Here is a 27,051-nt window from a genome sequence, read left to right on the forward strand (position 1 = left end):
GTTCTATTGAACGCTACCTACGTAGTGCGAAAGGAACTTCACATGACATATTCTACGTTCCGTATCGTTTCCGCCTTGCGAGCGAGGCCCTATCTATGGAGTGTTGATGGAAATCGCTAGCGGCGATCTGGAGGAGAGTCGTAATTTGGTGAGTAGAYATTGCATCTTGTGTTTGTTTATGTTGATCTTCAACGGATGGAGTTCCAGCTTTGGAGAACAATAACGTAGGGCTGACAACAGGGAAATTAGTCTTCGTCATAGGCATTTCATTCAGCAATCGCCACGACGCTGTCATTAATTCTCATACTATACAGAGTAGAGTGCTAAAGCGTCTCCACGCATCGGCGCAGAATTGACAGAGCAGCGGACTCGCATGATCTCTCCACTGGATTGGCCGAGACCCTTGCTAGATTGTAGTCCTCTGGCATTTCAATCCGATCCGGTGAGACGCTGTTCAATCCTAGGTGCCATAAAACTCCCATGCAATGCAATGCAGCCAAAATGAAACGCTAAACATCATCCATCCATGATCCGGATTACCTTCATTTGTACACGCTCTCTTTGACCGCTTATTTCTTCTGCCGAGCCAACTCCTCCCTTACACTACCTCCACTTGCTCGCCACCACACATCACCGCCCCACCTCATCATTCTCTCACATGCGCTCGTAGGTCCATCAACAGCGGGCCTAACATCCAGGTAAAAGACCGGCTCACCCGTCGGCTCCGGCGGTCCGCTGTAGTAATCGATGACATACCGCACTTCCTTCGTCTTCCCTCCTGGCATGACTCTCTGTACGAACCAATCATGGCGATCAAAAGGCGGGTTGTTTGGGTAGTCATCTGGAAAGACCTTGCTCATGAACTGCATCATGCGTGCCTTGGGCGTCATCTCCTTCGGTCGTCCGGTGAAACGCATCAGGCTGGGCTGATCTGGCTCATCCTCCTGTGTTCTACTRCGGCGAAGCGTTTCCAGCATAACTTGTCGCTCATATCCTTCCTCGCCCTTTGCACAGCGATTCCAGCCTGCTAGTAGTCCAGACGAGAATCGTCCCTCCCAGCCTTTAATCTCATCCCACGCGCCCTCATTCAGAAAGTTGTGAACAGAAACCATACTTTCGACGTGCTCGGCGGGTGTATCGTTGAATCCTTTTCGCAGTAGGGCGTTGTACATCTGTTGTGGCGAGGGATACTCCCAAACGCCGGTTCCATCGCCGCGGGGAATTGTAGAGGTTTCGCGCTCGAGGGGAAGGTCGATAATTTGTTCGTCTGCTTCGCGAGTATTCGAAATGGAGTGTGGCATCCAATTGAGGGGATTCAACTTGGAAACGTACGAAGGAGCGGCGCTGCTGACTGGTTCCTCATTGTTCGGGGCAGAGGCAGAGGCCGGTGGGACGTAGGGACATGCGCCGGCGGGGGTTGCAGGTACGGGTGCCAGCGGAGTTACAGACTTGTTGTGCATGGGACATGATGGCTGGAAAAACCATCAGCAGTGCTCATCTCGTGCATATTCGTTAAAGGGTTACCGGTGGTGTTGCATCTGCATTCGCGGGAATAGGATGAGGGGCGACGGGTCGCGAGGGCGTTGTATCTGCCCAAAACCAGCCCATGTTCGTATTGTCGCTATCGTAAAGTCTGAGCAATGAGATTTGTGGGGCGCTTGTTTGCCAGGTGGATGTAGTGAAGATTTTGTTAGGTGATGGAGATGGGAAAGTTCTATCACAAGTTGGCGATTATAGAAGGCGCGATGCGCCACGCTAGGTACTTCTACGCCACACGCGATCAAAGGGTCATACTATATCCGGCTTCTCTCCCGCTCTAGTGGACCTCGTATGCGAGCTGTCACTACACGCACATTGCAGAGACAGCCTTGCTGATGGAGCGGAATCGAGGCTGATAGTAAGCGTCATTCTGTAGGAGGGAGGGAATCACGAGCTCTCACAGGAGCCATTTTCTTTCAAATTCTGTTTGATCATTCATATAAACGATCGCCTTCGTGCATGATTCTATGGCCATTTCTGTGAGCATATCATCTCGCGGGCGTGAGGAACACTCGTTGCCCTCCCGGCTGACTCTTCTAGACGTCAGACTCCTTCGTGTTGCCCGCATCAAGTTTTGAAGGTTGGCGGCCACATGTCTCATGAAGGATATCTGGAGCACGACCCGTCGTTAGAGGCGGGACATGACAGGATCCGTACCTTTTGATCAATAAGCCATCCAGAGCATGTTGCTGCATCTGTTGAGATAGCTGTAACGGACAATGTGTGCACAGTTCCCAGCCATGATCGGTCTTTGGTGCTTGCAAGGTGCTGCCCATAACGAAGCGTCGCGTGATGGTCGACCGCGACAACCTTGTACACTGCCGTACATTCCTGCATTGACGCGCTTCTTTGTGACAAGAGCGCATATGCTCACTCGGCGAGGCATACAATCATTGGCTCCCCAACTCACTAGGCCGGCACTGCAACGCCCAAACGCCAGTGCAAGAGAAAGAGGTTGAGTTTACAACCACATCTCAAGACGCGAGTATCTCACTCATCCATCTGCCATGCGTATTCGAGTGCCTCGCGATCCTTGGCTTTGTTACGCGCAGCAAACCACTTCCTCTCGAACCCATTTGATCGATCCACACCGTCCCATCTCCATCCCGGCCGTATGCCATATCGATTTGGCTCAAAGGCACCCTGGTAACTCTTCCCGCTCGCTTTACTCTTGCCGGCCTTGCCGTTGCTGGTCTTCTTCGTAGTCAATAATTTCGCCATGGGATCATTCCACCGCTCTTTCTCCTTCATCTCGTCATTCAGCTGCCGATCGTCCGCATGCCTGGCAACAGTCATGACCTTTGCATCTTGTAGTAGCTGCTTCCTGTCCTCCTTCTGTTGCCGTTGTACATCTCCCTTTCGACTTTCCAGTTCTTCCTTTTCCTTCCGCTCCGCTTCCCTCGCTTTTGCTGCCACTTCCTCCCGCTTCTCCTCCACTTTAATCATACGCCCAGAAGCATCACGGTAGATGGTCTGCTGTGCCAGTCCTCCATTATCCAGATCCGCAGCTTTCATAGCCTTCATCTCCGCCCGTTCCTTCCTTTTTAACGCCTTGGTAACCTGTTCCGCAGTTTGTAGCCCTGCGAGAGCTCCAGATGCCATCGTGGGCCCGTTCAAGTCCATACCATCTTGATCCACAATCGCGGGGTCATCATCGTCCTGCTGCGCTCTCGCTGTGGATTCCGCCTGTGCATCTGCAAGAATCGCATCCGCTGCCGCTTGATCTGCATCCTTGGGCGCATTCGAACCGACAGTGATCCATTTTGTTTTCTTTGTAGGCTTATTCAAACCACCCGCAAGGCCAACAACTACCGGCCCATCTTCGTCGTCGGAGCCAGTTCCATTCCTCGTGGGCTTTTTCCAGGAATCTGCATCATCGTCGGCAATGACGAGACCGTCTGACTTGGCTACGTCCTTTCGCTTTCGCTTTTTGGCGGGCTTCGTATCTGCAGATAAGTAGTTTTTGGCGAGATAATCGGCGAGAGGCATGGTGATGTGTTGTGATTGTGAGATCTTCCAGAAGAAGCTCGACCTCGTAAAGTTCAAGTCGATCGAGGTGGCACGTGCGGCTTCACATCTACAGCACCGTACATCCAAGTGAACCAACATCACAGAATAACAAGTAAGTGGCATCAACATGCCTCGCTCAGAAGAAGCTGCCTCGTGGTACTCTGCCGTCTACAGAGCGGTACGAGAGATCCCAGCTGGAAGTGTCACTTCGTACGGCCACATTGCACTACTTCTCGGATACCGTGAGTCGCATCAGGAGCGTGAAAGGATGTCAACTCATGTGATCATGTCCTCTAGCTGAACGCCCACGGTATGAGATGATGTGAAACCATTGGACAACACTACCTAACACCCGACAGCCAGGTGGGTATGTGTTTGAAATACCTGCCATCCGCGACGGATCAGCCCGGTGCTCGCCACAATAGCGATACCGTTCCGTGGTCAGTATGAAATCCTTCGTCAGTGTTCCACACTGACAGCCTCCGTTTTGAGGCAGAGAGTCATCAATTCGAAAGGAGTCATTTCACCCAGGTCCGTCTCCACCCACTCCTGTGACATCGCGGCACTGCTGACCCGCATCCTTACAGAGGAGTCAACGGAGCAGCCCYTCAAGAAGCAGCTCTCATACAAGAGGGCATCACTGTTGGGCGTGGAAGCTTAGGCGAACGTATAGTTGACTTTGACGTTTTCGGTTGGTTTCCTGCCAGGCTGCCTTCGGAAGAAGGTGAAGCTGAGGATGAGGATGGATCCGGCTAAGAATACCGGTCATGTCCGCTGACATCCGTCCATGATGGATATACACCGTTTCTATTGACTTTCCATCAAAATCGGATGATCGAAAAGCAAGATCATATCAGCAGCAGGTACAGGCATATTTTGCACATAACGATCTCGCGCGTTAGCCAGCACATGCCTTCACGTGTATCGCATGACAGGTTCCGGAATCGCGATGACGATCTTACTATTTCCATCAGAGACAAAGTACCCTCCCTTTGTCCCGGTTCTGTGTCAACCTCGGTCAGCAAGGGGTTACGATCCCCAGATTTGCTTGCCAGTCAGGACAGCACGTTCTGCATGACGAGGGAACGCATGGTCATACGCGGCGATAAACATGTGGAGCTTATCAGCTAATCCGCCTCTGCGTGCACAGCTAGGTAGAGCTCCCGCTGCCTTCGGCTTCCGTTCAGTGGAATAAAGCAACTCATTGTCCATGTTAAATGCCGATTGACGTGCTTTGTGCTCTGTTCAAACACCTTCAACTGATTGATAACATCGTTCACCTGCAGCCTCATCTCCCAAACCGACAAGTACCAAGCCACTCTTGAAGCCCCGCTGCCGTATCCTTTGGGACACCGCGCCCCAATCCACTTCACTCACCTCGTGACTCAGACGGCTAGACAGCAATCACGCCTCCGGTGTCATACTTGCCCTCTTCACCATAACAGTCTTGCTGTTGCCTCTTTGTTTGTCCAACAAATCATCCACCTGCTCGTCATCCTACGATCGACTCTACCCAAACAACGCAACCCAGACATCAAGGTGTCCACTCATACCAACCAGCAACCACTTCATACGCAAATCCCGCCCCAACACCGCCCATCTCAAACCCGCAACCGTTACTATCCATACACCGCAGTCATGTCCTCCGAGCAGTCTTCCTCCAACGCCGACCTCCGCAGCACTGCCCAAGACTACAAACGCGACGCTATTCGAAAGCAGAAGTGGGCCCTCGGGCCAGCTCTTATCTCCTCTGGTCGCGCCGAGGGCAAGCCTCGTCCTCGCCGTCCTTCTGAAACGTACGTGCCTTCCTTCTCTTTATCAACACGCCCCCTCTTTCACAACTGACAGCGCAACAGAGAATACAACTTCACACGCCGCATCGAGAAAGGCGCAGTGGCGTCTCTTGCACATGGCGCCAAAGTCGCACGGAAACAGGATATGCTGGAAGGTGCAGTCGACTCCTGTGGTAGCTCCGATGAGTACGACGAAGCTGCTTCTCCCGCACCGCCTGTTGATGCTGGAGTCACCTACTCTTTCGACGCCGCTTGCAGTCCATCCAAGGGCTCCCAGATTCTGAACGTCGCCCTCGCCAAGGCTGTTGAGAAGTTCGAAGAGCGTGAAACAGTCAAGCTGGTTAAGAGCGAGTACGCCGTTTTGGATACCGATGGGGAGGTCGTTCAGCCAACGACCCAGAAAAGACGCAAGAACAAGTCCAAGGCCGAACCACCCGTCACCATGCCAGATGCAGGCGATGAGGACTACGAATTTGTGTAGACCCAGACAACGTCGGAGAGTGCATTTGATAATGAGCGGCGTTGGATCGAGCCATGATGACGATTGTAATGATTTCTTCCTCAAGCGACTCCTTTGCTTGCATTGTACCATCTTCTTTCATCGGCATGAGGGTCGTTCGACGAGCATGAATGCGGCGTTTCGGCATGGTCACGAGGAGAATGGGATCGCCTTTGGCGCTCGTTTGTTCTTCGAGGACGTGAACTGCAAGTCCTAGTTAGGAGTTGATTAGTTGCGCAGCACACTGTGCTGCCTTTYTGTAGAATGACAAGATGTGCTGCAGTCWATTGCTGCAGGCATAATTGGTGTCCTTCCCTCGCCTCCCGACTGCTATCCTCGGAGCGAATACCAGCKCCAGGCATATCCAATAGTGTATAGATGCGGTCGGGCCATGGCACGCACTGACGGACGCATAGATGAGATCGTACATGTCGTTGGCGTTCTTGTGCGAAAGTACTCGTAGTAGACCTACCTTGGTTGATCATGGAGCATGCTCAACGCGATTGCGAAGGTCCACCTTTTGGGAAGCGGACATCTGGTCCAACATGTCGATCAACACTTTGTGGGGTGTTGAAGTGAGTGTCGATGAGGAAGTTACGAGCGCGAAATTGCGTAGTGTGGGTTGGCGGGTGGATGCCTCAGGTGCTAGGTCTTCGACCTCACCTTTGTCCTCGTGCGCCCTCTGAAATTCACTTCATCATTAATCCACCCACTGTACCTTGCTGACAGTTGCTGCTCCGAACGGGGTAAGATCCTGGAGGTCATTGAGTAACACAAGAATGGGATCTTGCTGCACGTCTGCATGTGCTCGACCGGCCAAAGGTAAGTGCGCTTTCACGGCTTCGCTTCTTCCACTTCTCGCAGTCTTCAAGTCTGCAGCATATACGGCTGCGACGATTATATTTTCTGCTCTTGCGTCGCACGCACAATCGAAATTCGAAAGGAACAAGGAGCTGTCATCTCGACCGGTGAGCCTCCCCCACCCGAAAGCTCATGCGCCGTGTATTGCGACACACGCCACCCACATCGCCGCACATCGCATTGATCAAGGTTCGTAGGAAGGATCCGAAACTGGTGTCATTCGCTGCCGTCCTCCCTTGCTTTTGAACAATTGTGAACGAACGGAAGCGTGCAGATTTGCCTTGCCTTGCGGGGCCAATGAGGCGAGCGCTTGCGGTGCGGTACACCTGCCGACTCGCCAGCAGCCGATGACATGCCTCCACTGCCACTTATTCAATACGCCGAACGATGCGAGGACGCAGCTTCTGGACTTCATCGCTTTAGTGACAATCTTTCACAAAATGCCTCGAGTATTGCTACCATTGTCAGCGAGTTCTTTGCCATTAGCGCAGTGCTTCGGCGAATTCATGGCGAAGAGGGCAACAGAAACCATGGCTCGTCGTTTTACCAGGTTCATGAGGATCTGGGAATGGCCTTGCGCTCACTTCGGTGCACCTTGGATGACATATTCGAGCTGTTCGTCAAGGTTCAAGATCGGCCCGAGCATATCGTCTGGGCAGAAGCAAATTATCGACTGGAGTTGGAGGCATCGTTCTCGTTGGCGATGCGATTGAAGCTGTACCACGATCACCTTGATGCTCAGCTCAGGATAGTCGAACGCAGAGCAACGGCAAACCCGGAGCCACTGAGGCGGTCCCTACATGCGCTTTTGGAAGCCCAAGAACGTGCGCGCCACCATCATATCCCGGATGCACCTCRTCCACGACCGCGTCGTCCACCAGGTCCTCCCCTGTACAATCCAGACACTCCGGTGTCTCCATCTGTCTACTCTGGTGAATGGGATACCGAGTACTTGAATCGACCTCGTGGTCCGGCTCCTGAACCACCATTGCCATTGTCGCCGACATACACTTCCAATTCGTCGCATACTATGGGGTCTAGTCATACCTCTTATTCAGGCGGTGTATACCTCCCGCAATCTCCCTCTGTTCCTACTCATTGGTCGCTTCGTGTGTTTGATGGACGACATCCGACCACAGTATATCAACCAGAATTCCGATCCAACGAGCGATCAGTCTGCTGCGGTAGGCCCGAGCCGGACGCTCTTCAAAATCTTGCCCTTGATGGATTCCTACCAGCTCTGCGAGTGGACTTTCAAGGAGATAACCTCAGCGTTCGACTCTACTGGCGACCGACTGACCATCGTGCCAGAATCCTGTTCGCTGTAAAGGACGCTTTTGGAAATCTGGTCCATTACTGCCAGCCTTTGACCAACTTGAAGATTATTCGGAATAAGTCCAGTCTTCAGCTGTGCCGTGCCCGCCATGATGGTCAATATACACTTTGGGCGCAGCTGAATTTCTACTTCCACGAGCGAATGGTTCTCTTTTACTCGACATTCGTCGCTATGAAAAGGCAGGATCGCACAGGTGCCATTCATCCTCAGCTTATCGACGACTTCGAATTGGAGAATGAGGAAGGGGAGGAATGTCAGTTCTCCGGTCAAATCAAACACGATGGTATGCTGCACGCTATTCGGATATTTCGAGATCGTGGGTCGGGCGTCATTCGAGTGGAAGCAGCGGCTCTGCGAGGTAAGTTCCGTTTGTACGAGATGAAGTGATGCACATGCTCTTCGGAACATCCMGTGCACCGAATGGGCAGTGATTAGGAAGACCAAAAGAGTGTCTTCATATATCGACAATGCAGACTAACATGTTTGTAAAAATAGGCAGCAAGAGGGATGTTCCATTGTGGACAGCGTTCATCACCAAGTATGCGAGCGACCCAGACTGGGCCGCTTTCGAACGCGGTGTCGTGAGCTTGGCCGCCTTTCGCCCGCCTCCCTATGTCTTCGTTGCACACTACGAACCGCCTCGCGACGTTTTCGGTCATTATGTCCTGCCATTCACGACAGACAATGGTAAGTATCTAAAGTGACATGGATGCTTGGCAGGAGTACTGATGAGAAGATTTCTAGATGCGGTAATGTTCACACAGATATGGGCACAGATTTGTAGCTCCTACGGCCGGCGGCTTTGATCCTGGCATTGATATTTCGAGAGTCACATCACGAGTGTACTATAACACAGCAGTGATCTTCGATCCATGCCATTATCCACAACAAGATCAACATGCATGGGTAGGAGAAATTTGCCCGAGCAAGTCTTCTACAACTCAATGCTATTCAACCAGTCACGACAGTTGCCACGTTCTTCTACGAGTCGATAAGCTTGATTGTCAGCTACCTATTGAATTGATAACTCGATCGAAATGCTGGTCGCCAATTATGAATCTCCGAATCAAAGGACCCGCCAAGTCTTTCGTATGCGGAAGAGAGACTGTCCATCCGCCTTATTGGATGCCAAACACCAGCGTTGTTGGCCTTGGTATACAAATGCGTAACAGGGAATCGCAAAACCGAGAGTTGGAAAATTTGGAGAATGCCGGCTCTCCTACTTGTGCATTGACGACCACCCTCGCCGACTGGTAGCTATGCCACCCAAAATAAGCTGTGCTCGCCAAGAGTGAAGTGTTCAACTGAACAATCCTCTTATGGTCGTGTACGGTCGTTGCAGAAGGTACGACATCTTTAATCGCTGCAAATGACTAGGGCAGCGACTTTCAATTTCACCAGGTCGTGAGCCACTTTATATTATCAACGAGCGCAACCTCGCCCATGTTCTCCACATTATTCATTACGCCAAGTTCATTCCCAAGCGTCTTGGCTACAGATCCTGGTACATGTGCGACATACTGTGCGTTCCGGGATGTCATGAGCACGGCGTGCGACGCCGAGTATTCATTCGTTGTCCAATTTAGCACGAACATCACCACGACAGACTTGGCGCTCAAGATATGCCAGGGATGCTGCTGCAGGCGTTTAAGTCAGCCGCGGAATGCCGGAACAAGGTCGTGCAAAAGGAACATTGCACGTGTCCTGAAGGAATACCTAGCGATACTACATGATGCTTCCCCTGACTCAATAGAGTCCTGCGGTTATTTTCGCATCGACATGGAGCGGGGCTCGTTGATCATCATTATATCCCCCCGAATTGGCAGGTCTGGGCAACTTGCTTGTGCGCCGCTGCGCCTGCCTGAAGACGACCTCCCAGTTCTCCCAATTGTTGTAGCTTTGGTAGTCTTCCGTACCGCATTGAACATGTCGTTTACTCGCGGCATGCGGTGGAACAGTCATAGCAACAAGTTCTGGCTTGGAGTGATTTTAGCACTCTCTGCTTTGTACTTTTTACTACGCCATATAGGACCTGCACTCCAGCATAATCTGTTTGAATACCAACCTCTGTTGCCACAGCGGCTGGATATAGCAAGGTTGACCTCTCCATATTCATCGACCAGCAGGCTCACGACAAACCTGGTCATTGCCAGCGTAAAATCCGATGACATCTCATGGACCTCTCGATTGCAAGGCCTTATACCGAACCTGAGGATTATCCGCTATGTGAGCAACGACCAAACCGCTCAATACCATCCAGCGAGACCAAAGGCCCGTGAAGCGCTCATGTACTTGACGTACCTACAAGACTTCTACCATGATCTCGCGGACATCAACATCTTCATCCACGCGGACGAAAGATCCTGGCATATGGATGCGACTCTCCGAAAGTCTTTGACATTCGCTCTCACGCAACTCGACCTTGCGCAAGTAGTCGAGAGGGGATATTTCAATCTACGAACTTGGGCAGGAGACAACCCAGAGCACGACTGCCCAAATGGTTTCAATACGAGCAAGACCGCGCTGGACAGTCCGAAGGGAGAAGAGCGGTTGATGGCGCCTGTATTCCTAGCGAATTTCCCTGGGGAAGACTTGCCCGAAATATTGGCAGGACCATGCTGCTCACAATTCGCCGTGAGCAAAGCCGCCGTCTTGAGCAGACCTATAGAGCAGTACCAGCGATCAGCTCAATATCTCATCGACTCTCCTTGGCCAGATCAGCCGGTGGGCAGGCCATGGGAGCGATTGTGGCCATACTTGTTCCAGAAGCGGGCGATCGACTGTAACAGCGAATGGCGGACGCTTTGCAGAATGTATGGCGTGTGCTTTCCGGGCCAGGAGGAGGGTCATCAAAGGTATGAAAGTCTTTGGAAGGAGAAGGATCAGCTCGAGGAGAAGATTGGGCTCTGGAGGGAGATTTGGAGTCCGCGGATGATTCGGAAAGACCGCTCGCGGCTGCGAGATGTTGAGCATGAGCTTGAAGAGATGTTGCTACAGGCTTTGAGTCATGGTCTTGACATGGCGGTTCGGCAAGAGGCTGGCAGGGCTGTAGATTGACAGAGATTGACAGCATCAGAATGCATCTCTGTTGATCGGACTCGCAATTACGTCCCGGAATTGTCTTTACCTGTTATTTGGRGAAGAGGTGGTTTGAGCCAATCAAACGTCAGCATTGGGCGGACTCCGGAGCGTGCACACGAGTCAAGGTTGGAGGTAGAACTAGAACTAGTGGGAAGAAACGGGAAACGCGGGGAGCGGTCCACAGTCGGTCGATGCGGCTGGTGCCTCTCATCCGTCTGGGCTCTCCCAGGTTTTCTCCGCCACATCAACTCCATGTCTCTCATTCATCACTATGCAAGCTGGTAGCGAGACCACAGCGCTTTGCGCAGCACGGCTGACTTTGCCACTGTTAATAATAGGACTCGCATAATGAAGCTGAAAGACCACGGTTCACCGGTGGTTGGCTCAGTCGAATCAGAAGCATGATCGAGGCAGTGGAATCCATCAGGATTCCGGAATGTGACGCTGTCTTTGCTGGCAATGCTGCGCCATGTCTCGTGAGTGGCTTGAAAGCATGGCAATCACAGCAGTATACCGGACCACGGCACCTTGGCATGCCCTTGGTAAACATCTCCCTTTCAAAACAGCCAATAGCGAAACCCAAATGACAACTCCTGCCTCTTAAACTTGCACTTGTGCAAGCTTACACTGACAGCCACCGAGGTCTGTCTTTGTGGCACAGACATTTGTACTATGTAGCACACTTCGTCACTAACGAACCTCATAAAACTCGTTGGCGCTTGCTGTTCGCCTGCCATGACATTACACATTGCCAGACCCAGCGGATAGGAAATGCAGAGCATCGGCCCAGACGGGTACTACAGGAAAGGACGCAACCCTCATCGAAGTCCGCAACGCTCTGCTTTGCATACATTGCAGGCTATACCGAAATCCGTTCGTCTTCTACTCATCACAATCGTGTCGCTCTGTGCCTTTGCTGGGGTTTCACGTGGACGGGCCAACCTCCTGGATCAAGTCAAGAAGGCTCATCCCACAGACTTTAGCCGTCTTCGGGCCTTCAACCTCTCAGTATGGCCGCCTTCGCATCCGATCAGATACAACAATGGCACCCATATCGATGATCGATACACGTATATCAGTCATCTCGGAACTGGTCAAGAAGGGTCCGTGTCTCTCTATGAGGATAGTGAAGGTACCGCTGTCGCAGTGAAGACCTTTTCACTCGCAGCTCGCAATCAGATTCCTTTCGAGCTCGTGGAGGACTTTATCGATCTCACTACCACCTGGCCGACCGAGATCGAAGCTGGTGTCCTACTGAACAGCCTCAGGGATGCCTCATTTGTCCCTGTTCTGGACTACTTCATTCTTCAGGAGCCTGCAGGCTGGACCTGGGCTTTCGCATCGCCTCTACAATTGGGTGGTACCCTTTTGAGCCTCGCGGAGAGAGAACGACTTGCTTACAATCCCAGTTCCTTGGAGTCGTTGGACCGCTTTTATCGCCCGTCTCTCTTGAGCCTGCTGTCGGTCTTGGAAGACCTTCACCTAGCGGGCATCTGTCACGACGATATCAAACCTGACAATATCTTTATTGGCCAAGATAGCCGCCACTGGATGCTTGGCGATTTGGGCAACGTTCGAGAAGTCAAGCACCCTTGGCACCAGACGGCTTCGTGGATTCGGCAGAACCAACTGCCTGACTGCAAGACCAATGACGTGAAGAGGACATTGAAGACATATCTGTCGTTCCTGCGCGCTGCATCGAACGATGCAGATGCTTTCGATCGACAGTTCTGGGGAAGGGGGACTGCATTGAGCAGGATGTACTGGGACTTTGTGCTCTATCCCCTCGATGCAGGCCGACTAGCAAGATTGTCGGGAATCCGGTATTCACCAAATCATGGCACGGAGCTGGACATAATCAGTACCGCGGGCAGTGGTGATCTGCGGGAAGCGACTGAGCATGAACTCACTTGCACCTCTTTACCCAGACGTCTATGGTTCACCTGAAGCATGCACGGACCGAGAAATGGTGAGAAACGAGAGAGTTGCTTTGGACAACCAAGGWGCTAGTCACATTCGAAGATGGAACCCTTACGACACTAAATGAGACCTATGACCGGAATGGACGTAGATGTTCTACGGAAGCACCAGTAGAATCACGCCGCGTGTCAGGCGTATGACCTGGATTGGAGGAGTTTTTGTCTGCACGAAGCTGGAAGACAGCTTCTTAGAGATACACCGGACAGAGTTCCGTCTGCGAACCCAGTCGCCCAATACGAGACCTAAGATAATGATCTGTATAATCAAACCTTTGAAGCCTAGAAGATATGCATCGATTGACCTCTGACTCTCTCATAGACGCTCAGCCATGCTGAATTTCACATGGCCACGTGCGAGGGCTGAGGAGATTGAGGCTTACCGGCTCTCAGTTGAGCAACCACCACAGCAAGCAGTGTTGCGGAGAGCTCAATGACTTGTCAAACAACATCTTCCAAACTGTGTTGCCGCCCTCGTAGGGAGGACGAAGTCTGCGATCGTAACAGGTAGCGCGGTAACATTCGATTCCACTGGCCATTTCACCACTCGATCAGTCAGGGTAACTCGGGCACTGCCCTGCGTCCAAGCAACTCATGCGCATGTGTCTTGGCATTCGAGTCGACCTCACTCGGTCGATAATTCTGATCGTGGGCAAGCTCCGCCGAACCGACGGGCGAAATCATATGCTGCTCTGGAACCGGCTTTCTCACAATGGCCCCTGGAGTAGGATCACCAGCTTTCAGCCCAGCACTGCGCCTTTGCTCGCGTCGATGGCGCAGACATAGCCAGGTGATGAGCCCGGCAGCAATAGCCAGCACGGCCACTCCTCCTACAACTCCTCCTGCAATAGCTCCCACAGGTACCGATTCTCCACCATTGGAATTGTTGGTGGTGGTTTCGGATCCAGGGTTGGATGTCTGATCGTTCTCGCCATTGCCGGATATCTGCTGTGAACTGTCCAAAGTCCCGGTATTGGAAGCTACGCTACTGGACGTTGCAGTCTGCGGAACCGGAGATACTCTCGTCGTAGGGCTAAAGTTTGATCCAGCTTTCGTGTAACTGCTATACACATAGGCAAAGAAGCCCTGTGTTGAAGTACACCCTACTTCTGTCGGCGTGCTACCATCTGCTACCCTATTCAAAAGAGTCGAGAGTCAGCGGTTTGAGTCACAGCCATCCCACATTGGGTCACCTACCAGTAGTTGGTATAGCAATATGGTTGAGCGTCATCACTACAGACCGATTAGTACCCATTCACACAGTAAGCTCAAGATGATCAACCATTTCGTCACCCTGATATCCTCACTACAAGCAGAATCACAACTCGCAGATAAACTCGCTTGAGGCACGCAACTTGTGGGGAGGAAGCAATTCGAGCTCACGTCTGCGAGTCGACAGCATCCGCCAGCAAGACCTAAAGTTCTTTCCTCCACGCAGACGCTGCCTTGGTAGCATCCCAGAGGCGAAACTAATGGCTTCGTAAGTACAGTCACGAAGAAATTCACCATTCTCAACCGCACGCACGAATATATGCATCAATGTACCCGCAGGTCTGTGCCAAATAGCTGCTATCGAATTGCCGAGGATGGAGGAACGGATCGGGAAGTGCAGGCGCAGGAGTCATCAGTGGTCTGGCATCTGGATGGCAGTAGGCGATGGTCACCAAAGAAAGGAGGACCTGCAATTCCGGTAGCATGCTTCCTGCGCAACGATGGGTGAGGGTCTGATGCGTAGATCTATGAGTGGAGTGATCGATAAAAGAAAGTCAGACGAGACTCCCTTCTTCTCTGCGATAAGGTGAGGCTACGCATCTGCAGCCAAGCTTTTGGTGGTAGTTGCTTTTCCCATTTGGGAATGCCTCGCTTACCTTGGCTGTTGATTGGAGCAGAAATAGTTGCATGGTATAGGAATACCACGTGCTGGGAATCGCCCTTCGCTTCGAAGCGACCAGCAGGGGCGTGAAAAGCGGGCTGAGTTCATGCAAGGCATCCACGTTGCTGTACAGACACACTATCCGAATCCCACTATTCTTAACAATCCTTCCAACGCCTCGCCGCTATGCAAGACAATGAGAACCCCAGTCATGGGAGTAGTCCATCAATCCAATTGCAGCTTGCCCGCAGCCCTATCCAGAATGCCTGCAATCTTCACAATCCATTCCTGCGCGGCCTTCCAGTCACCCCTTTCTATTGCATCCCTCACGGCAGGGAAATATGCAGCATCGTTTCCGCTCCAAGCCTGAGGTCCAAACACCACGTGCTTAAATTGCTCCCTGCCCGGCATGCCGTGGGGTCCCTTGTCATCCTTACTTGTCGGTAGGTCTAGCAAATCGGTTTCAAAATCCGCCAAGATGTTGTTGTACTTCAGTCGATGAAGCGCGTATGTAGTGCTCTCCAAGCCGCCAGATGTGAGCACGTTGGTTGTCCAGAGGTCTTCGAAATGCACAAATTCAATCGCACGGTCGGTCAGAAACCCAGCCGCTTTCCTTAGAGGATCAACATTAAATCCTGTTTCCGCAAGACCAGAGCGCTTCCCCCCTGATTTCTTGTAGGTAGCCTCGGCATACTCCTGCAATCCATCGACGTACGGTCCTCTCAGTGCATCCGCGTAAGCCTTTAGATCGAATGGCAGCACGGGATGATCTGCGACCTCCAAGATCATCAACGCCCACACCTGCGCGAGAGCCCTGTGCCATTGAAAGTCCGGATCTCCAAACTGCTTCATCCACTCGAAATTTTCGTAACAGGAATTTTCAGGATATCCATGTTGTTTACCCTTGAACCCAAAGTCGACAGACGAGGTGCCCGCCATATCTTGAAATGCAACATAATCAGATGCGGCGCCCAGTCCTTCAAGAGTGCTGCCCTTGGTCTCCCAGATATCCTTCAGACTGGCATTTCTTCCCGGGGCATCGACGCGATCGAGAACGTGCATGAGGGCTCTTTTCCAAACTGGGCTGCCTGCAGCGCGGAAGTCGAGATCTTCTGCACTTCCTCCAATACCCACGTCGACATTGATATACGCGACCCCGTTTTCGCGAAGATCGTCCATGTTGTCCTCGACGTACTCTGTGCTGCCGATCAAGTTGTACCCTCCTGCATCCCATGAAACAAATTCGATCGTGCGAAGAGGCCGCCATTTGTTGTAGAGTAGTTGGCCGAAGATTCGCACAATCTCCATCATTACGGCACTACCTGACCCATCAACGGATCCGAAACAGAATGCATCACGGTGATTTCCAATTACGATTCTCTTCTCCGGCTGCTCCACGCCTTCAATGCGACCGTGAAGATTCCATATGCGTTGTTTGTCGTTCTCGTCATTCATGTTCTTGAGATGGACGATCAGGGCATTCTCTACCGAGCCTCCAGTATACCAAGGTAAAGGAAGGTCTCCATCACCACCAATCCACGAATCCGGAACCGGGGTGCCCATGTGTTGTATGGAGCGGAGAAGGACTTTGGCATCGCGCCAGGCAAGTGGAAGAGATGGAATTTGGACGAGTCCTGGATTATCTTCCTTTCCTATCCTAGGTGCGTCTTTCGTGCTAGCGTAGCCTGGAGTAAGCGGATCTCCAACCACCCAGCTCGTGAGGCCGACGCCACCGCGTTGGAGTGAATCGTCCGGTCTCCACGGTCCATCAGGCCACACTGATCCTCTACCGGACCCGTCATCGCTAGGGTCGGAGTAGATCAAAGCACCATCACAGCCCGCATCCTGCGCTGCCTTGATTTTCAATCCAAGGTCTTCCTGGGTGCCATATTGCCGCATCAGCGCGATACTGCCCTTCACCGTGACGTTGTTCTGCCTCAGCCATTCGAAATCGTCCCTGCTCCCTCCATTCSCGTAGACCAGCGGTCCTGTGACATCCCCGCTCTTACTGTGTCCATGCCATGCCAGCGTCTGCACCTTGCCCAGATCTATTCTCTCCTCTTCCAACATTGCAGTCCATCGCTTGTTTTCAGGACTCACAATGCTGACCTCCCGTCCCTCCTGAGTTGGATAATTCAAATATACGTCATAGCTTTTCAGCTCCACCGTGTCCAAGTATCCTTCCGTCAGCCAGCGTTCCCGCATCCACTCGGCCATGTACAAGTCTCCTTCGGTCCCCGCGACATGGTCATACGCCGTGATGTGGTGGAGGTAATCCTCGATATTCCTTGGGTCGACGTTGTCCTGCACAAACATGCGAACCGCCTCGGGGTTGAAGCCACGGCCAAGATATCGTCCCCTGCCGCCACCGGGGAATATGTCAAAGATGAAAAGAACGTAGATTACGATTACAATGGTGAATAAGGCACAAAGTCGTGCAGCAGTGGGCAATCCCATGCGGTATTGCTCGGGGACGGTGGGTATCGTTGGGATGAAGCGAGCAAATCGAGACGTCGGCGGTCGTTCCTCGTTGGTCTCGGGATCGGCGGCATCTCGTGGTTGTACGGGTGTGTATAAAGATCGAAAAGAAGGTAAGCGAAGGGAAGAGAGGGTCGCGCCGAGGGAAGATAGGTGCTGCGTGAACTTGGATCGTGTTCTTGGACGGTGATATAAATTGTCCGGGTCCGGCGCAGATGGGTCCAGATAGTCCAGCTCTTCAATATCCAGCCTCCGCTCATCATCGCCTCCCACTTCAGGCAGGTGGAGATCGCTATCCTCACTCGCCCTCGGACTCTCCACTGTCGGCTGACGATGCGAGTCCCTCGCACTCACACCTAGCAGACCCTGCCTCTCCGCATCGTCGCTCACTTCCTGTGCACCTCGGAGTGTTTGCGATGATCCAGGTCGGTCGGCCACAGCTTCATCGTACGAGGGAATAGGGATGTTAGCGTATCGCTGGTACTTGTCTTCGGTATCGGACTCCATCGCGGAATGTGGTTGTGTGCTTTTTAATTTCGTATTGAGAACATGCTGTCGCCGTATATCGACTGCTCCCCAGACCAGTCAACTGTTGTGCCAACAGGCAGAATGGACCGTGACAGAGGGGCTGTCGACTCCCTGCCAATAGTTGAGTTGCGACGCGAGGTCTCGGCGGCGCTAGAACTAGAATATCCAACCTTGCTTAGCTTCGCCCGGGGAAGGGACTCCATGTAAATGAACTACGAGGTACTCATCAGCATGAGCATCAGCAAGAATCATCCAGCGGCTGATCATTTTCTCATCAATGGTAAACTGGCATTTCAATGATGGACTGATGGAACGCAGCTGGCACGCGGTGATGGTGATGGCAGGGAGATATTGATCAGCTAGGAGGTATACATCATCTCCTCCCTCATGCATCACGGAATCGACGAGAACCTCTCGACTTGGAGCGACCAGTGCAACAAGCTCGGCAGCAACAATCTTCACATGCCGCTCATGTAGCGGCGCTCAGTCTCCATTCTTTCATTCCCCAACTTCATCATCTCTACCAACCTTTATCATGGCAAATCAAAACCCACGTCCAGCTTACTCYCAGCTACACCATTTGACCCGCGTCTTGAGGTAAGCCGGACTCCGAACAGTGACGGACCTAGATTGTTCCTCCTTAAGTCGAGCTCAAGGCATAATGTGATCTATTGCGCTGCCCGTCATTGCAGATTCTACATACTGAGCTCAACTAACTTGCAGTCACTCGTCAAAGCGAAGACCATCTCATACTGATCTCTAATACCAGCCCACAATGCTGTTCCCACACATTCCAGCGGCTATACGGTGCGCACAATCTCCACAACGTATGTTCTCGGCCTTGGGGACAACGCGGACACGGCGACAAGACTGTGTTATGCGGGAAGAGCATTCACCGCCGCCATATTCTTCACGGGCTTTTCATCAACAGCAACGTTCCCAGTTCGCTGCTACAAGCGGGGCTCAGCAACAACCACCACCGTATGCTCCGCGACKCAGTGAAGACCGCCGAATACCACCTCGCTCTCCCACTTCAGCGCGGCAGACCAACCTTCGAAAGTCCAATCCCAGAGTTGAGCGTCTTCGTCGATTCCTCTCCTTCTCCCTAGCGATCGACTATGGTTTACAGAACGCCACACCAGATAGACTTTCTGCATCTGACTGGGCTCACTTCGTGCGTCTAGCTCGGCAGATGGCGGAAGCGTGTTCGGCAGCGAACGAAGATCTCAGCGACAGTCATCTCACAGAGGATATCATGACGCCACCGATCCGCTACCAGGTTAGAGAGCCTGCTATCGCTCTCGGAGTCGATCCTCAGACTGTGCTGGTCCAATTACGGCTATTCATCAGCTCCATCCATCGATGCAAAGGCGGTGGCGGGTATTCATCACAACTGGAGCGAATGCCCGTCGATCAGGACATGCGAGAATTTGGGCGCAAACTTCTCCACGACCGGATGGAGCTTATCGAAACTGTGTTGCCCAAGAATCCCAAGGCGATGTGTCCGTACAGAGCCTTACAGACGCAGAWGATGGTGAGAAATCAGACGATTATTGATCAATGGTTTGTGCGCCTCGATGGATCGAATTGCGATCCTAGGGAGATGCGCTCGCCGCTCAATGCAAAGAATGCCCCTTTTCCGTTGAGAACGTTTGAAAAGGAGACTAAGAATGTGATTGCTTTGCTGCGGTTGTTGCAAAGCAGTCCATCAGACATACCGTGTTGGAAAAGATGGATATATCATGCAGCTAAGCGAAGGGAGGATAGTCTTTATCTTGCGGAAGATGATGAGTGTAACTACTTTGCGAGAAGTGCACGTGAAGTGATGATTTAGACGGCACCTACAACCCCAGCCTTTCACATCTTTATTGTCTGAGTCGGCATCTCCAATGAATAAGTGGCGAGGGATATCGTGAAACAAGTCCGGTACTGGCTTGTCTTGTATTGCAGCATGAATCAATGTAAATGTACATGCGTGGACAATGGAGTACAAACTTTGAGCCGATCGTGGAACACGCGCACGTGGAAAACTAGGATCGTTCGAACTTTTCTCGCGAACACGTGGACGAGACATCATTGTCGGGGTTTGGTTGCAATATACTAGAAGATGCGGTAACTTCGCGTGGAGATACTCCCATCATCACATCTCATGACTTTGAGGGGAGAAAAGTGGACGGTGGGGCGGACGCATGACTGGGGGCGGGGATGATTGGGGTTCTGCAGTGGGTCAATGGAAGCTTGCTTTCCCTCCACGGCATCTTTCTTCAATCACTGACGTACTGAACTTTGCGAAGAAGAAACATCCGCATCTGTACATTGACATTGAGAAAAGCCATTTTTATTCCTCCATTCTAGAAGAGGAATCGCAAGACACGTAGGTATCGGCACCACAACATCACGAAAGAAGCGCATCCAGCGCATGCACTCCTGCACGTAAACGACATATCGCGCAACGATCGCACTCATGGCCGAGCCTTCACCCTCACCACGCTCGGGGTCAGCGGCCCCATCCTCGCCACGCGCTGCTGCAAGTGGTATTGAGGGAACCACCCTTGACGGTGGCGGCACTGCACCACAGCCGCAAAGCGCGACCTTTGTTCCTCCCTGGCGCCGACCAACCATGGCGGGACATGCACTGAACGGCGATGCTGAAGGCGCTCGGCGTCCCTCGGTCCAGTTTGTGCCCAACATAAAARGCGCATTAGGTTCACGCTCTTCCTCCGCGCGACCACCATCAATCAGACGCAGCCTGGGCGGCGCAACACCATCGACAACTGCACCAGGGTCGAGACGTATGAGTTCTCCGCCTCCACCTGCACAATTCCGGCCCAAGGTGTCATTCGACACTTTCGCCAACCCCTCCGCTTCCGACTTTTCTCTCACCTTGAACCGGAAGYACCGCGACTACGAATACACCAAACGATCACGAACCTTTCTCTGCGGCACCGACACAAACGACTACAGCGATACTGCGCTGGAGTGGTTGATTGACGAGCTGGTAGATGATGGCGATGAAGTCGTGTGTTTGCGAGTCGTGGAGAAGGATAGCAAAGAAGCATCCATTTGGAGCAGAGGGCAAGGCACTCGTGGATACAAAAGAGAGGCGGAACGCTTTCTTGAGGAGATTGAGAAGAAGAACACAGATGATCGCGCTATTAGCTTGGTTCTGGAGTTCAGCATTGGTAAAGTGCAAGATACCATCCAGCAAATGATTCGAATCTACGAGCCGGCGATCCTGGTTGTGGGGACACGAGGAAAGAGTTTGACCGGCTATCAGGGATTGCTAAGTTCGGGCAGTGTGTCGAAATACTGCCTTCAATACTCGCCCGTTCCTGTCATTGTAGTCAGGCCTAGCAGCAAGCGCGAAGCCAAGAAGAGGAAGCGTCTGCAGGATCCCGCGAGGAGTGGCTACAGAGACATTCTGGACAAGTCGGAGGATGCGGCTCGCGGGCGAGGTGGACATTTACTGGATACGAACAATCGTCTTTCCCTCTTTGGACCGGACCTCGGGGCCTTGGGCGAGCTTGGCAGTCCAGGAAACCCGGATGACGAAGCTAGGAGGGTGGCCGAAGCAATCGGATATCGTAACAGCGCCTTTCACCCAGCCTCTAATGTGCGTGCTACATCTCGCGGTAACTCACTTTCACGCGTCACATCTGCTCGCTCCGCAGATGAAAGTAATGGCAATGAAATTGGTCGTCTACTCAAGTCTCCAGAGCTTGGAGTTGTTGATTCACCCCCTGGTTCTGACGATGAGGATGACTTTGATGAGGAATGGGAACTCCGGCCTGAAGATGAGGCTGCTCAGCTTGCTTATGAACGGGCTCAGACCATCACCGAGGAGCTAAAGGATGAGGCCGAAGAGCGAACTAAGCGAGCGGAGAGGGGGAATAGTCGGGGACGAAGGAATACAGAGGGAAGCGAGAGGGGAGAGGGAGGTGGGGCTGCGGTGCTGGATCTTTTGGCCAAGCTCGACCGCGGCATCAACTAGACGTGCTAAACACCGAGGCAGGTATATATCWGTTTGTGAATGTCGGTACAATGATTAATGATATTAGATCTCCTCTTATGTCAGCGTTAATGTATGATGTATTTGATCATTTGTCGGGCAAGTGAAGTTTTCGGCGAGTCTTCGGAAGGAAGGCGCGGAGGGAAGTGAATTGACGGGATATGTCGATTTGGAGGACTCGTTAGTACTGAATGTTGACAAACCACACCATGCTACAGGCTCGAAGCACATGACCTGCCAAAACGTTCCAAAAGACTGCACGTAATTCATACACAATTACAAAAATCCTAACCATTCATCCCATCCCGAAACTCTCCACACCGGTCTCCATGTCCCTCTACCCCCACAGACGCAAATAGGGTATATGTGCCTGGCGGCGAAGCTATAATATCCAAAACCCACACCCCATATCAGTACACGCCGCCGAAACACCCATTACCCATGAGATAGAAAACAAAAAACGCCGTCACTGTCGATATCGTCTCCAACACACTCGCACTCGCCTCTCAACAACACCTGCCCTTGGCACGGGCTTTGGCAGCAATATCGTCAGTTTCGTCGTCACCGTAGTTGGTCAATCCTCCAGGTGTCGCGAGACTTCCAAGCCAGCTTCGTCTCTTATCTCCAAGTCCGAGTCTAAAGCTTCCATTCCCACCGTTTGGTAAGTCAAAGTATCCAGTTGTTCCAGGACCACCATCAATACCGCCAGGAGTCCGCATCTGATACTCCTCCAACAGTCTCTGCTGCTCGGCACGCTTTGCATTCTGCTCAATGAGCTTTCTCGTCACGACTCGGAAAACCTCGTCTATACCCTCCCCATCCTTTGCGGATATCTCATGACAGCAGTCCCAGATAGTCTCTTGTCCCCACCATGAACTCCGATTGCTATTCGGGCTGTTCATGGGTCTAGCGGCATTCGGATGAAGCTGTGACATGCCTTGGCCAGAAGAGGGTGGCGGACTGCCAATCCCATAGCTTACTCCAGGCATCGGTCCAGGAGTCACGGCTGCAGAGACATTCGAGGAAGGGTACAGCTGCTCAGCAATGTATCCGATGCATCTCTCAAACGGCACCTGTCTCAACGATGGATCCTTTGCCACGACATCGCTCTTTGTGCCAACAATGTGTAGAATCATATCCTCGCTGCCCGCTCCGCAGTTCTCGCGCAATTCCCGGAGCCAAACGCCCATGTCATCGAAACTCTTCTTGCTGGTGATATCATAGCAAAGAATGGCGGCGTTGGCGCCGCGATAGTACAATCGTGAGATGGATCGGAAGCGCTCCTGTCCAGCAGTGTCCCACAGCTGCAGTCGAATCTGTGTCCCAGACTCGGGGTCGTTGACGCGTGTGGTGAGAAACGAGGCTCCGACGGTCGACTGCGCCTTGCTGTGCGGGATGAAGGTATTCTTGCAGTATCGATGCACGAGTGATGTCTTGCCAACGCCTTGCGAGCCGAGCACCACAAGTTTAGCCTCGATGGAAGACTGGGCCGGGTGGTGTTGGGCCATGGTCGGCCGGCGAAAGGTCGTGTTTCCTCGTGCTGTGACTGTGAAAAGTACTCGGCTTGTGTTACATGGACAGGCAGTCGATCGGCCGTCGATCAAAGCGCGACAATTCGACAGGGATCCACTTCCATCTTGTCAGTCTGTGCAACAATCGGTCTGTAGCCCGATGTTTATCAAAACCGCCTGGAGTCGATGTAATGCAGGGTGAAATCCCCCCAACGGTACGACGGTAGCGATCGCTGTACCGGCTTATTTCAGGGTAGCGCCCGCCGTGGCGGTGACGCCAGTATTGAGTCTGCTGACTATGGCATCACACTGCGGATCCCGTGAGGCTACAGTATGAAACACGGAACGTGTGTCATGCGGATGCTCCATAGCAGCAGAGTGGTGTTGTCAGAATGTGTACCGAATAAGCTAAAAAAGAAGCAAGGCGGTGGATAGCTCACGCATGGCACATGCGTCGGACGGGATCGGCACTCGAAAATAGTTGGTCAGAGCGGTGAACATGACTCGAACTCTACGGCCATGTTTGGACTGTGATTATGCCTTGATCATCATGCGAGGATGGCGAATCCATACCACATTCCAAGTGTCTACCGCCAGCTTCTGAACCCCGTCAAGATACTTGTTCGCTTGCTGGACTTTCTCTTCTCGTTCCTTCGATCTGCCCCTGAAGCCTTACGCAAGGTGAAGGTGGTTTGTATCTCTGATACCCATACCCTCATCCCTGATGATGTTCCAGATGGGTGAGTTGGATTGAATACAGTCTCATACGTTGCTTTAATGATGACAATCCTAGCGACATTCTCATCCATGCTGGGGACCTAACAAATGCCGGAACTCCAAACGAGATTCAAGCTCAAATTGACTGGCTCTGCAGCCTGCCCCATCAATACAAGATCGCCATTGCAGGCAACCACGACACTTGGCTCGATCCCAAGAGCCGGGAGACACTATCCCCTTCTGACCAAAATGGCCACGTTGACTGGAAAGACATTCATTACCTGCAAGACAGCTCCGTTCTCCTCGATCTGACATCCACGGGCCGCGGCAGGCTGAGAGTCTTTGGAGGTCCTCATGTCCCCCTTGTCGGCGGTCCCGAGCATGCTTTCCAGCATCCAATCGAGGAAGATGTGTGGACAGGCAAAATCCCACCAGATGTAGATATCGTAGTCACACACTCGCCACCGAAATTTCATCTCGATTTGCCCGGAGTCAAGGCCATGGGAAACCCATTCCTACTACGAGAAATCAGGCGGACGAAGCCCGTACTACAGGTCTTCGGTCACATCCATGCCGGTAAAAGCGATCTGTTGGGCTTGATAAAGGGCGGGAGAGAGGTCGTGTGGTGGGATGAAGGAGAGAGGTGTTTCGCTGAGATTATGAACGGGGCTTCTGCAGAAGGTCTGCTTGGCCTGATATTTGGTCTTCTGGATCTTGGAGCCTGGTTCCGATTGTTAGCTTTCGTGATATACGGATCCTTGGCCGTTGCTCAGGACCGCGTGTTGGGTCAAAGGCCTGCCAGTACATTCATGGTAAATGCAGCATTGATGTACTGCGATACGGGAAAGATAAGAAACAGACCGCAGGTGGTGGAGATTTAGTATGAAACATACTATTATTATGAATCTGTCTAGAAGCTGGCTATATCAGCATCAATCAGCGCAGTAGCATTGGGTATAGGGCGCAAAACATGGGCAATCCGCGTGCTCTACTCAGCCGTTATTGGCGGCTCACCGGCCCTCTTGGCAGTGGACGCTGTTGTGACCTCTGGCGGCGTTGCGTGCGTGGCGTCAGTCTGGTTCGTGGAGGTCGCCTCAACAGCAGCCCCCACAGGTGCATATCTCGGCGTGATAGCGTTCCCTTCCAGAGGAAGGCCCGTGCCCCCGTACTCTTTGGGAACATCGCTTCCCAAATAGGTATGCAGCTGGTTGCCATAGGTCATCCATGTCATCCGCTGTATGCTGTCCTTTGACATGAGGGCTTTCATGGCTCCCATCATCCACTGCATGACGATTGGGACATTGACAAAGTATTTGTACGAGACGGTCTCGGGGTAGTATCTTACGATTTTGTCAGTCAGAGTTGGCGAATAGAGCAGCATCAGCGTACCTCTGGAACAGATCAATGAGCTTGCTGCTTGATGCTTTGATTTCGGCCGGCTGTCGAAAGAAAGAGACGGACATGTAGTCGTGCACATTGATCGCAGTGTAAGGATCCGGTCCCTTTCCATAATCGGGAATGGTCTGTTCAGCATTATTGAGGTTGAGCTGTGCGAGAGTGAGTTCCATCTGAGCTACACGCCAGCGGACGAAGCTTTTGATCGATGTCAGCACTCTGGATTCTGCAAGCACTGTGACAGGGCAATACTCACGCATCCGTGTCGCCAAAAACCTTTTTGCTGTCCTTGGCTGCAGCACCGTAGATGTTGTATGCAACGACGTCCTCCTCGTTTTTCGTTTCGGTAGCTGCCTTCACCTTCGAAATGTAGCCCAGTCCACGGAACTTCTCTCCATCAAACGCCTCGTCCACAGCCTTGAGAGGCTGGTACTCTTTCCTCCATTTGAGAGCTGCGCTCAGCTGGGATTTTGCTTGGTCCAGATCGCCTGTGTTTGCCCGAAGAAACTTCTGCAAGATGAGAAGAGTGGTGTGCGGTGCTGGTTTGCTAGAAGGCTGTTAGCATTCTCGTGTTGTGTTGCACATAGTCTCATGCTCATACTTACTCCTCCGTGCCGGGCACAAGCTCCACACCGTACATCTCATTGTAGTCTGTGCCTGCAAGAATGCCTTCCGTACCTCCTAAAGCGATCCCGAAATGGTGAAGAGGATGAGTTTTGGGGAGATTGGACCAGTCGCTCTTCTCGGCATCGATCTTCGTTGCGGTAGCCTCAGCTACGTTTGATTGGTCGTCACTGGGCGGCGCCGTACTCATCGTCGCGGAGCTCGAGCTGTCCCGCTCAATACAGTATCAAACAATGGAAAGATGGGATGATGATATGTCATTTGTCTGGTCGGCAGAAAGAAGACGCGCGGAACAAGCTTCGCAGATCCTCGGCCAACCTTCCGCCTTCGCGATCCGATCAAGACACCTCACAGTCAACTTCACCTTATGGCCTCGAAGCCATGCGTCGTAAGAAATATCATTTTCACCGCCACATTTTACAGTCAGTTGGGAAAGTTCTTTTGGCATGTTCAATTTGGGGAGATATATCTGTCTACATCCCTCCCGTACTCTTCTTTTCCGCCACACCCTGTCCGTAGCAAGCAGCCGGCATCTCTCCAAGATGCGCCACCCACAACAACAATAATGGCCGCAGCCATTACCGTTCGCGCCAGCTCCACTCAGAACGGAGTCAGCGGTCGGCATGTAGCAGCCGCAGCCACCATCAGTATTGTCGAGCAGCTGAAGCCACCACGGAGTACCAGCTTTATGCAGCACGCTTTCAAGCAGCAGCCGCAGCCACCATCAATGAACCAACCTTGCAAGGCCAGCCTCCTGTTGTCGAGCAGCCGAAGCCACTACCAAGTACCAGCTTTAGGCAGCCAGCACGCTTAGCTTGGGT

General features: G+C 52.4%; 15 protein-coding genes; 9 read left to right on the plus strand and 6 right to left on the minus strand.

Annotated features, from left to right (window-relative positions):
- Positions 1-569: 569 nt before the first annotated feature.
- RCC_01942 (related to cytochrome c heme lyase) lies at positions 570-1,608 on the minus strand (the record flags this gene model as incomplete). XM_023767226.1 has 2 exons in its annotated part: positions 570-1,472; positions 1,525-1,608. The coding sequence occupies 2 exons, from the start codon at positions 1,606-1,608 to the stop codon at positions 570-572; spliced, it is 987 nt and encodes a 328-aa protein (XP_023622994.1).
- A 921-nt stretch (positions 1,609-2,529) lies between these two features.
- RCC_01943 (related to Pre-mRNA-splicing factor cwc26) lies at positions 2,530-3,528 on the minus strand (the record flags this gene model as incomplete). The annotated part of the gene is made up of 1 exon (XM_023767227.1): positions 2,530-3,528. The coding sequence occupies one exon, from the start codon at positions 3,526-3,528 to the stop codon at positions 2,530-2,532; it is 999 nt and encodes a 332-aa protein (XP_023622995.1).
- Positions 3,529-3,676: 148 nt separating this feature from the next.
- Positions 3,677-4,305, plus strand: RCC_01944 (related to MGMT family protein; the record flags this gene model as incomplete). XM_023767228.1 has 5 exons in its annotated part: positions 3,677-3,791; positions 3,847-3,859; positions 3,909-3,989; positions 4,042-4,080; positions 4,137-4,305. 5 exons carry the CDS (start codon positions 3,677-3,679, stop codon positions 4,303-4,305), a joined length of 417 nt encoding a protein of 138 aa, XP_023622996.1.
- Positions 4,306-5,187: 882 nt separating this feature from the next.
- On the plus strand, positions 5,188-5,823 carry RCC_01945 (uncharacterized protein; the record flags this gene model as incomplete). XM_023767229.1 has 2 exons in its annotated part: positions 5,188-5,345; positions 5,406-5,823. 2 exons carry the CDS (start codon positions 5,188-5,190, stop codon positions 5,821-5,823), a joined length of 576 nt encoding a protein of 191 aa, XP_023622997.1.
- Positions 5,824-7,054: 1,231 nt separating this feature from the next.
- On the plus strand, positions 7,055-8,844 carry RCC_01946 (uncharacterized protein; the record flags this gene model as incomplete). XM_023767230.1 has 3 exons in its annotated part: positions 7,055-8,396; positions 8,534-8,725; positions 8,783-8,844. 3 exons carry the CDS (start codon positions 7,055-7,057, stop codon positions 8,842-8,844), a joined length of 1,596 nt encoding a protein of 531 aa, XP_023622998.1.
- A 637-nt stretch (positions 8,845-9,481) lies between these two features.
- On the plus strand, positions 9,482-11,095 carry RCC_01947 (uncharacterized protein; the record flags this gene model as incomplete). The annotated part of the gene is made up of 1 exon (XM_023767231.1): positions 9,482-11,095. One exon carries the CDS (start codon positions 9,482-9,484, stop codon positions 11,093-11,095), a length of 1,614 nt encoding a protein of 537 aa, XP_023622999.1.
- Positions 11,096-11,890: 795 nt separating this feature from the next.
- RCC_01948 (uncharacterized protein) lies at positions 11,891-13,066 on the plus strand (the record flags this gene model as incomplete). The annotated part of the gene is made up of 1 exon (XM_023767232.1): positions 11,891-13,066. One exon carries the CDS (start codon positions 11,891-11,893, stop codon positions 13,064-13,066), a length of 1,176 nt encoding a protein of 391 aa, XP_023623000.1.
- A 584-nt stretch (positions 13,067-13,650) lies between these two features.
- RCC_01949 (uncharacterized protein) lies at positions 13,651-14,792 on the minus strand (the record flags this gene model as incomplete). XM_023767233.1 has 4 exons in its annotated part: positions 13,651-14,230; positions 14,293-14,328; positions 14,378-14,564; positions 14,621-14,792. The coding sequence occupies 4 exons, from the start codon at positions 14,790-14,792 to the stop codon at positions 13,651-13,653; spliced, it is 975 nt and encodes a 324-aa protein (XP_023623001.1).
- A 401-nt stretch (positions 14,793-15,193) lies between these two features.
- Positions 15,194-17,953, minus strand: RCC_01950 (related to transferrin receptor and related proteins containing the protease-associated (PA) domain; the record flags this gene model as incomplete). The annotated part of the gene is made up of 1 exon (XM_023767234.1): positions 15,194-17,953. The coding sequence occupies one exon, from the start codon at positions 17,951-17,953 to the stop codon at positions 15,194-15,196; it is 2,760 nt and encodes a 919-aa protein (XP_023623002.1).
- Positions 17,954-18,749: 796 nt separating this feature from the next.
- On the plus strand, positions 18,750-19,808 carry RCC_01951 (uncharacterized protein; the record flags this gene model as incomplete). Its single annotated transcript, XM_023767235.1, has 1 exon — positions 18,750-19,808. The coding sequence occupies one exon, from the start codon at positions 18,750-18,752 to the stop codon at positions 19,806-19,808; it is 1,059 nt and encodes a 352-aa protein (XP_023623003.1).
- Positions 19,809-20,438: 630 nt separating this feature from the next.
- On the plus strand, positions 20,439-21,965 carry RCC_01952 (uncharacterized protein; the record flags this gene model as incomplete). The annotated part of the gene is made up of 1 exon (XM_023767236.1): positions 20,439-21,965. The coding sequence occupies one exon, from the start codon at positions 20,439-20,441 to the stop codon at positions 21,963-21,965; it is 1,527 nt and encodes a 508-aa protein (XP_023623004.1).
- A 524-nt stretch (positions 21,966-22,489) lies between these two features.
- On the minus strand, positions 22,490-23,491 carry RCC_01953 (related to ras-like GTP-binding protein; the record flags this gene model as incomplete). The annotated part of the gene is made up of 1 exon (XM_023767237.1): positions 22,490-23,491. One exon carries the CDS (start codon positions 23,489-23,491, stop codon positions 22,490-22,492), a length of 1,002 nt encoding a protein of 333 aa, XP_023623005.1.
- A 561-nt stretch (positions 23,492-24,052) lies between these two features.
- RCC_01954 (related to adult brain protein 239) lies at positions 24,053-25,092 on the plus strand (the record flags this gene model as incomplete). XM_023767238.1 has 2 exons in its annotated part: positions 24,053-24,234; positions 24,288-25,092. The coding sequence occupies 2 exons, from the start codon at positions 24,053-24,055 to the stop codon at positions 25,090-25,092; spliced, it is 987 nt and encodes a 328-aa protein (XP_023623006.1).
- A 107-nt stretch (positions 25,093-25,199) lies between these two features.
- RCC_01955 (related to Phosphatidylinositol transfer protein SFH5) lies at positions 25,200-26,420 on the minus strand (the record flags this gene model as incomplete). XM_023767239.1 has 4 exons in its annotated part: positions 25,200-25,551; positions 25,601-25,804; positions 25,863-26,153; positions 26,212-26,420. 4 exons carry the CDS (start codon positions 26,418-26,420, stop codon positions 25,200-25,202), a joined length of 1,056 nt encoding a protein of 351 aa, XP_023623007.1.
- A 375-nt stretch (positions 26,421-26,795) lies between these two features.
- Positions 26,796-27,044, plus strand: RCC_01956 (uncharacterized protein; the record flags this gene model as incomplete). Its single annotated transcript, XM_023767240.1, has 1 exon — positions 26,796-27,044. One exon carries the CDS (start codon positions 26,796-26,798, stop codon positions 27,042-27,044), a length of 249 nt encoding a protein of 82 aa, XP_023623008.1.
- Positions 27,045-27,051: the final 7 nt, after the last annotated feature.

The sequence above is a fragment of the Ramularia collo-cygni genome, assembly GCF_900074925.1.
Source record: "Ramularia collo-cygni strain URUG2 genome assembly, contig: RCC_scaffold02, whole genome shotgun sequence".
Lineage (NCBI taxonomy): Eukaryota > Fungi > Ascomycota > Dothideomycetes > Mycosphaerellales > Mycosphaerellaceae > Ramularia > Ramularia collo-cygni.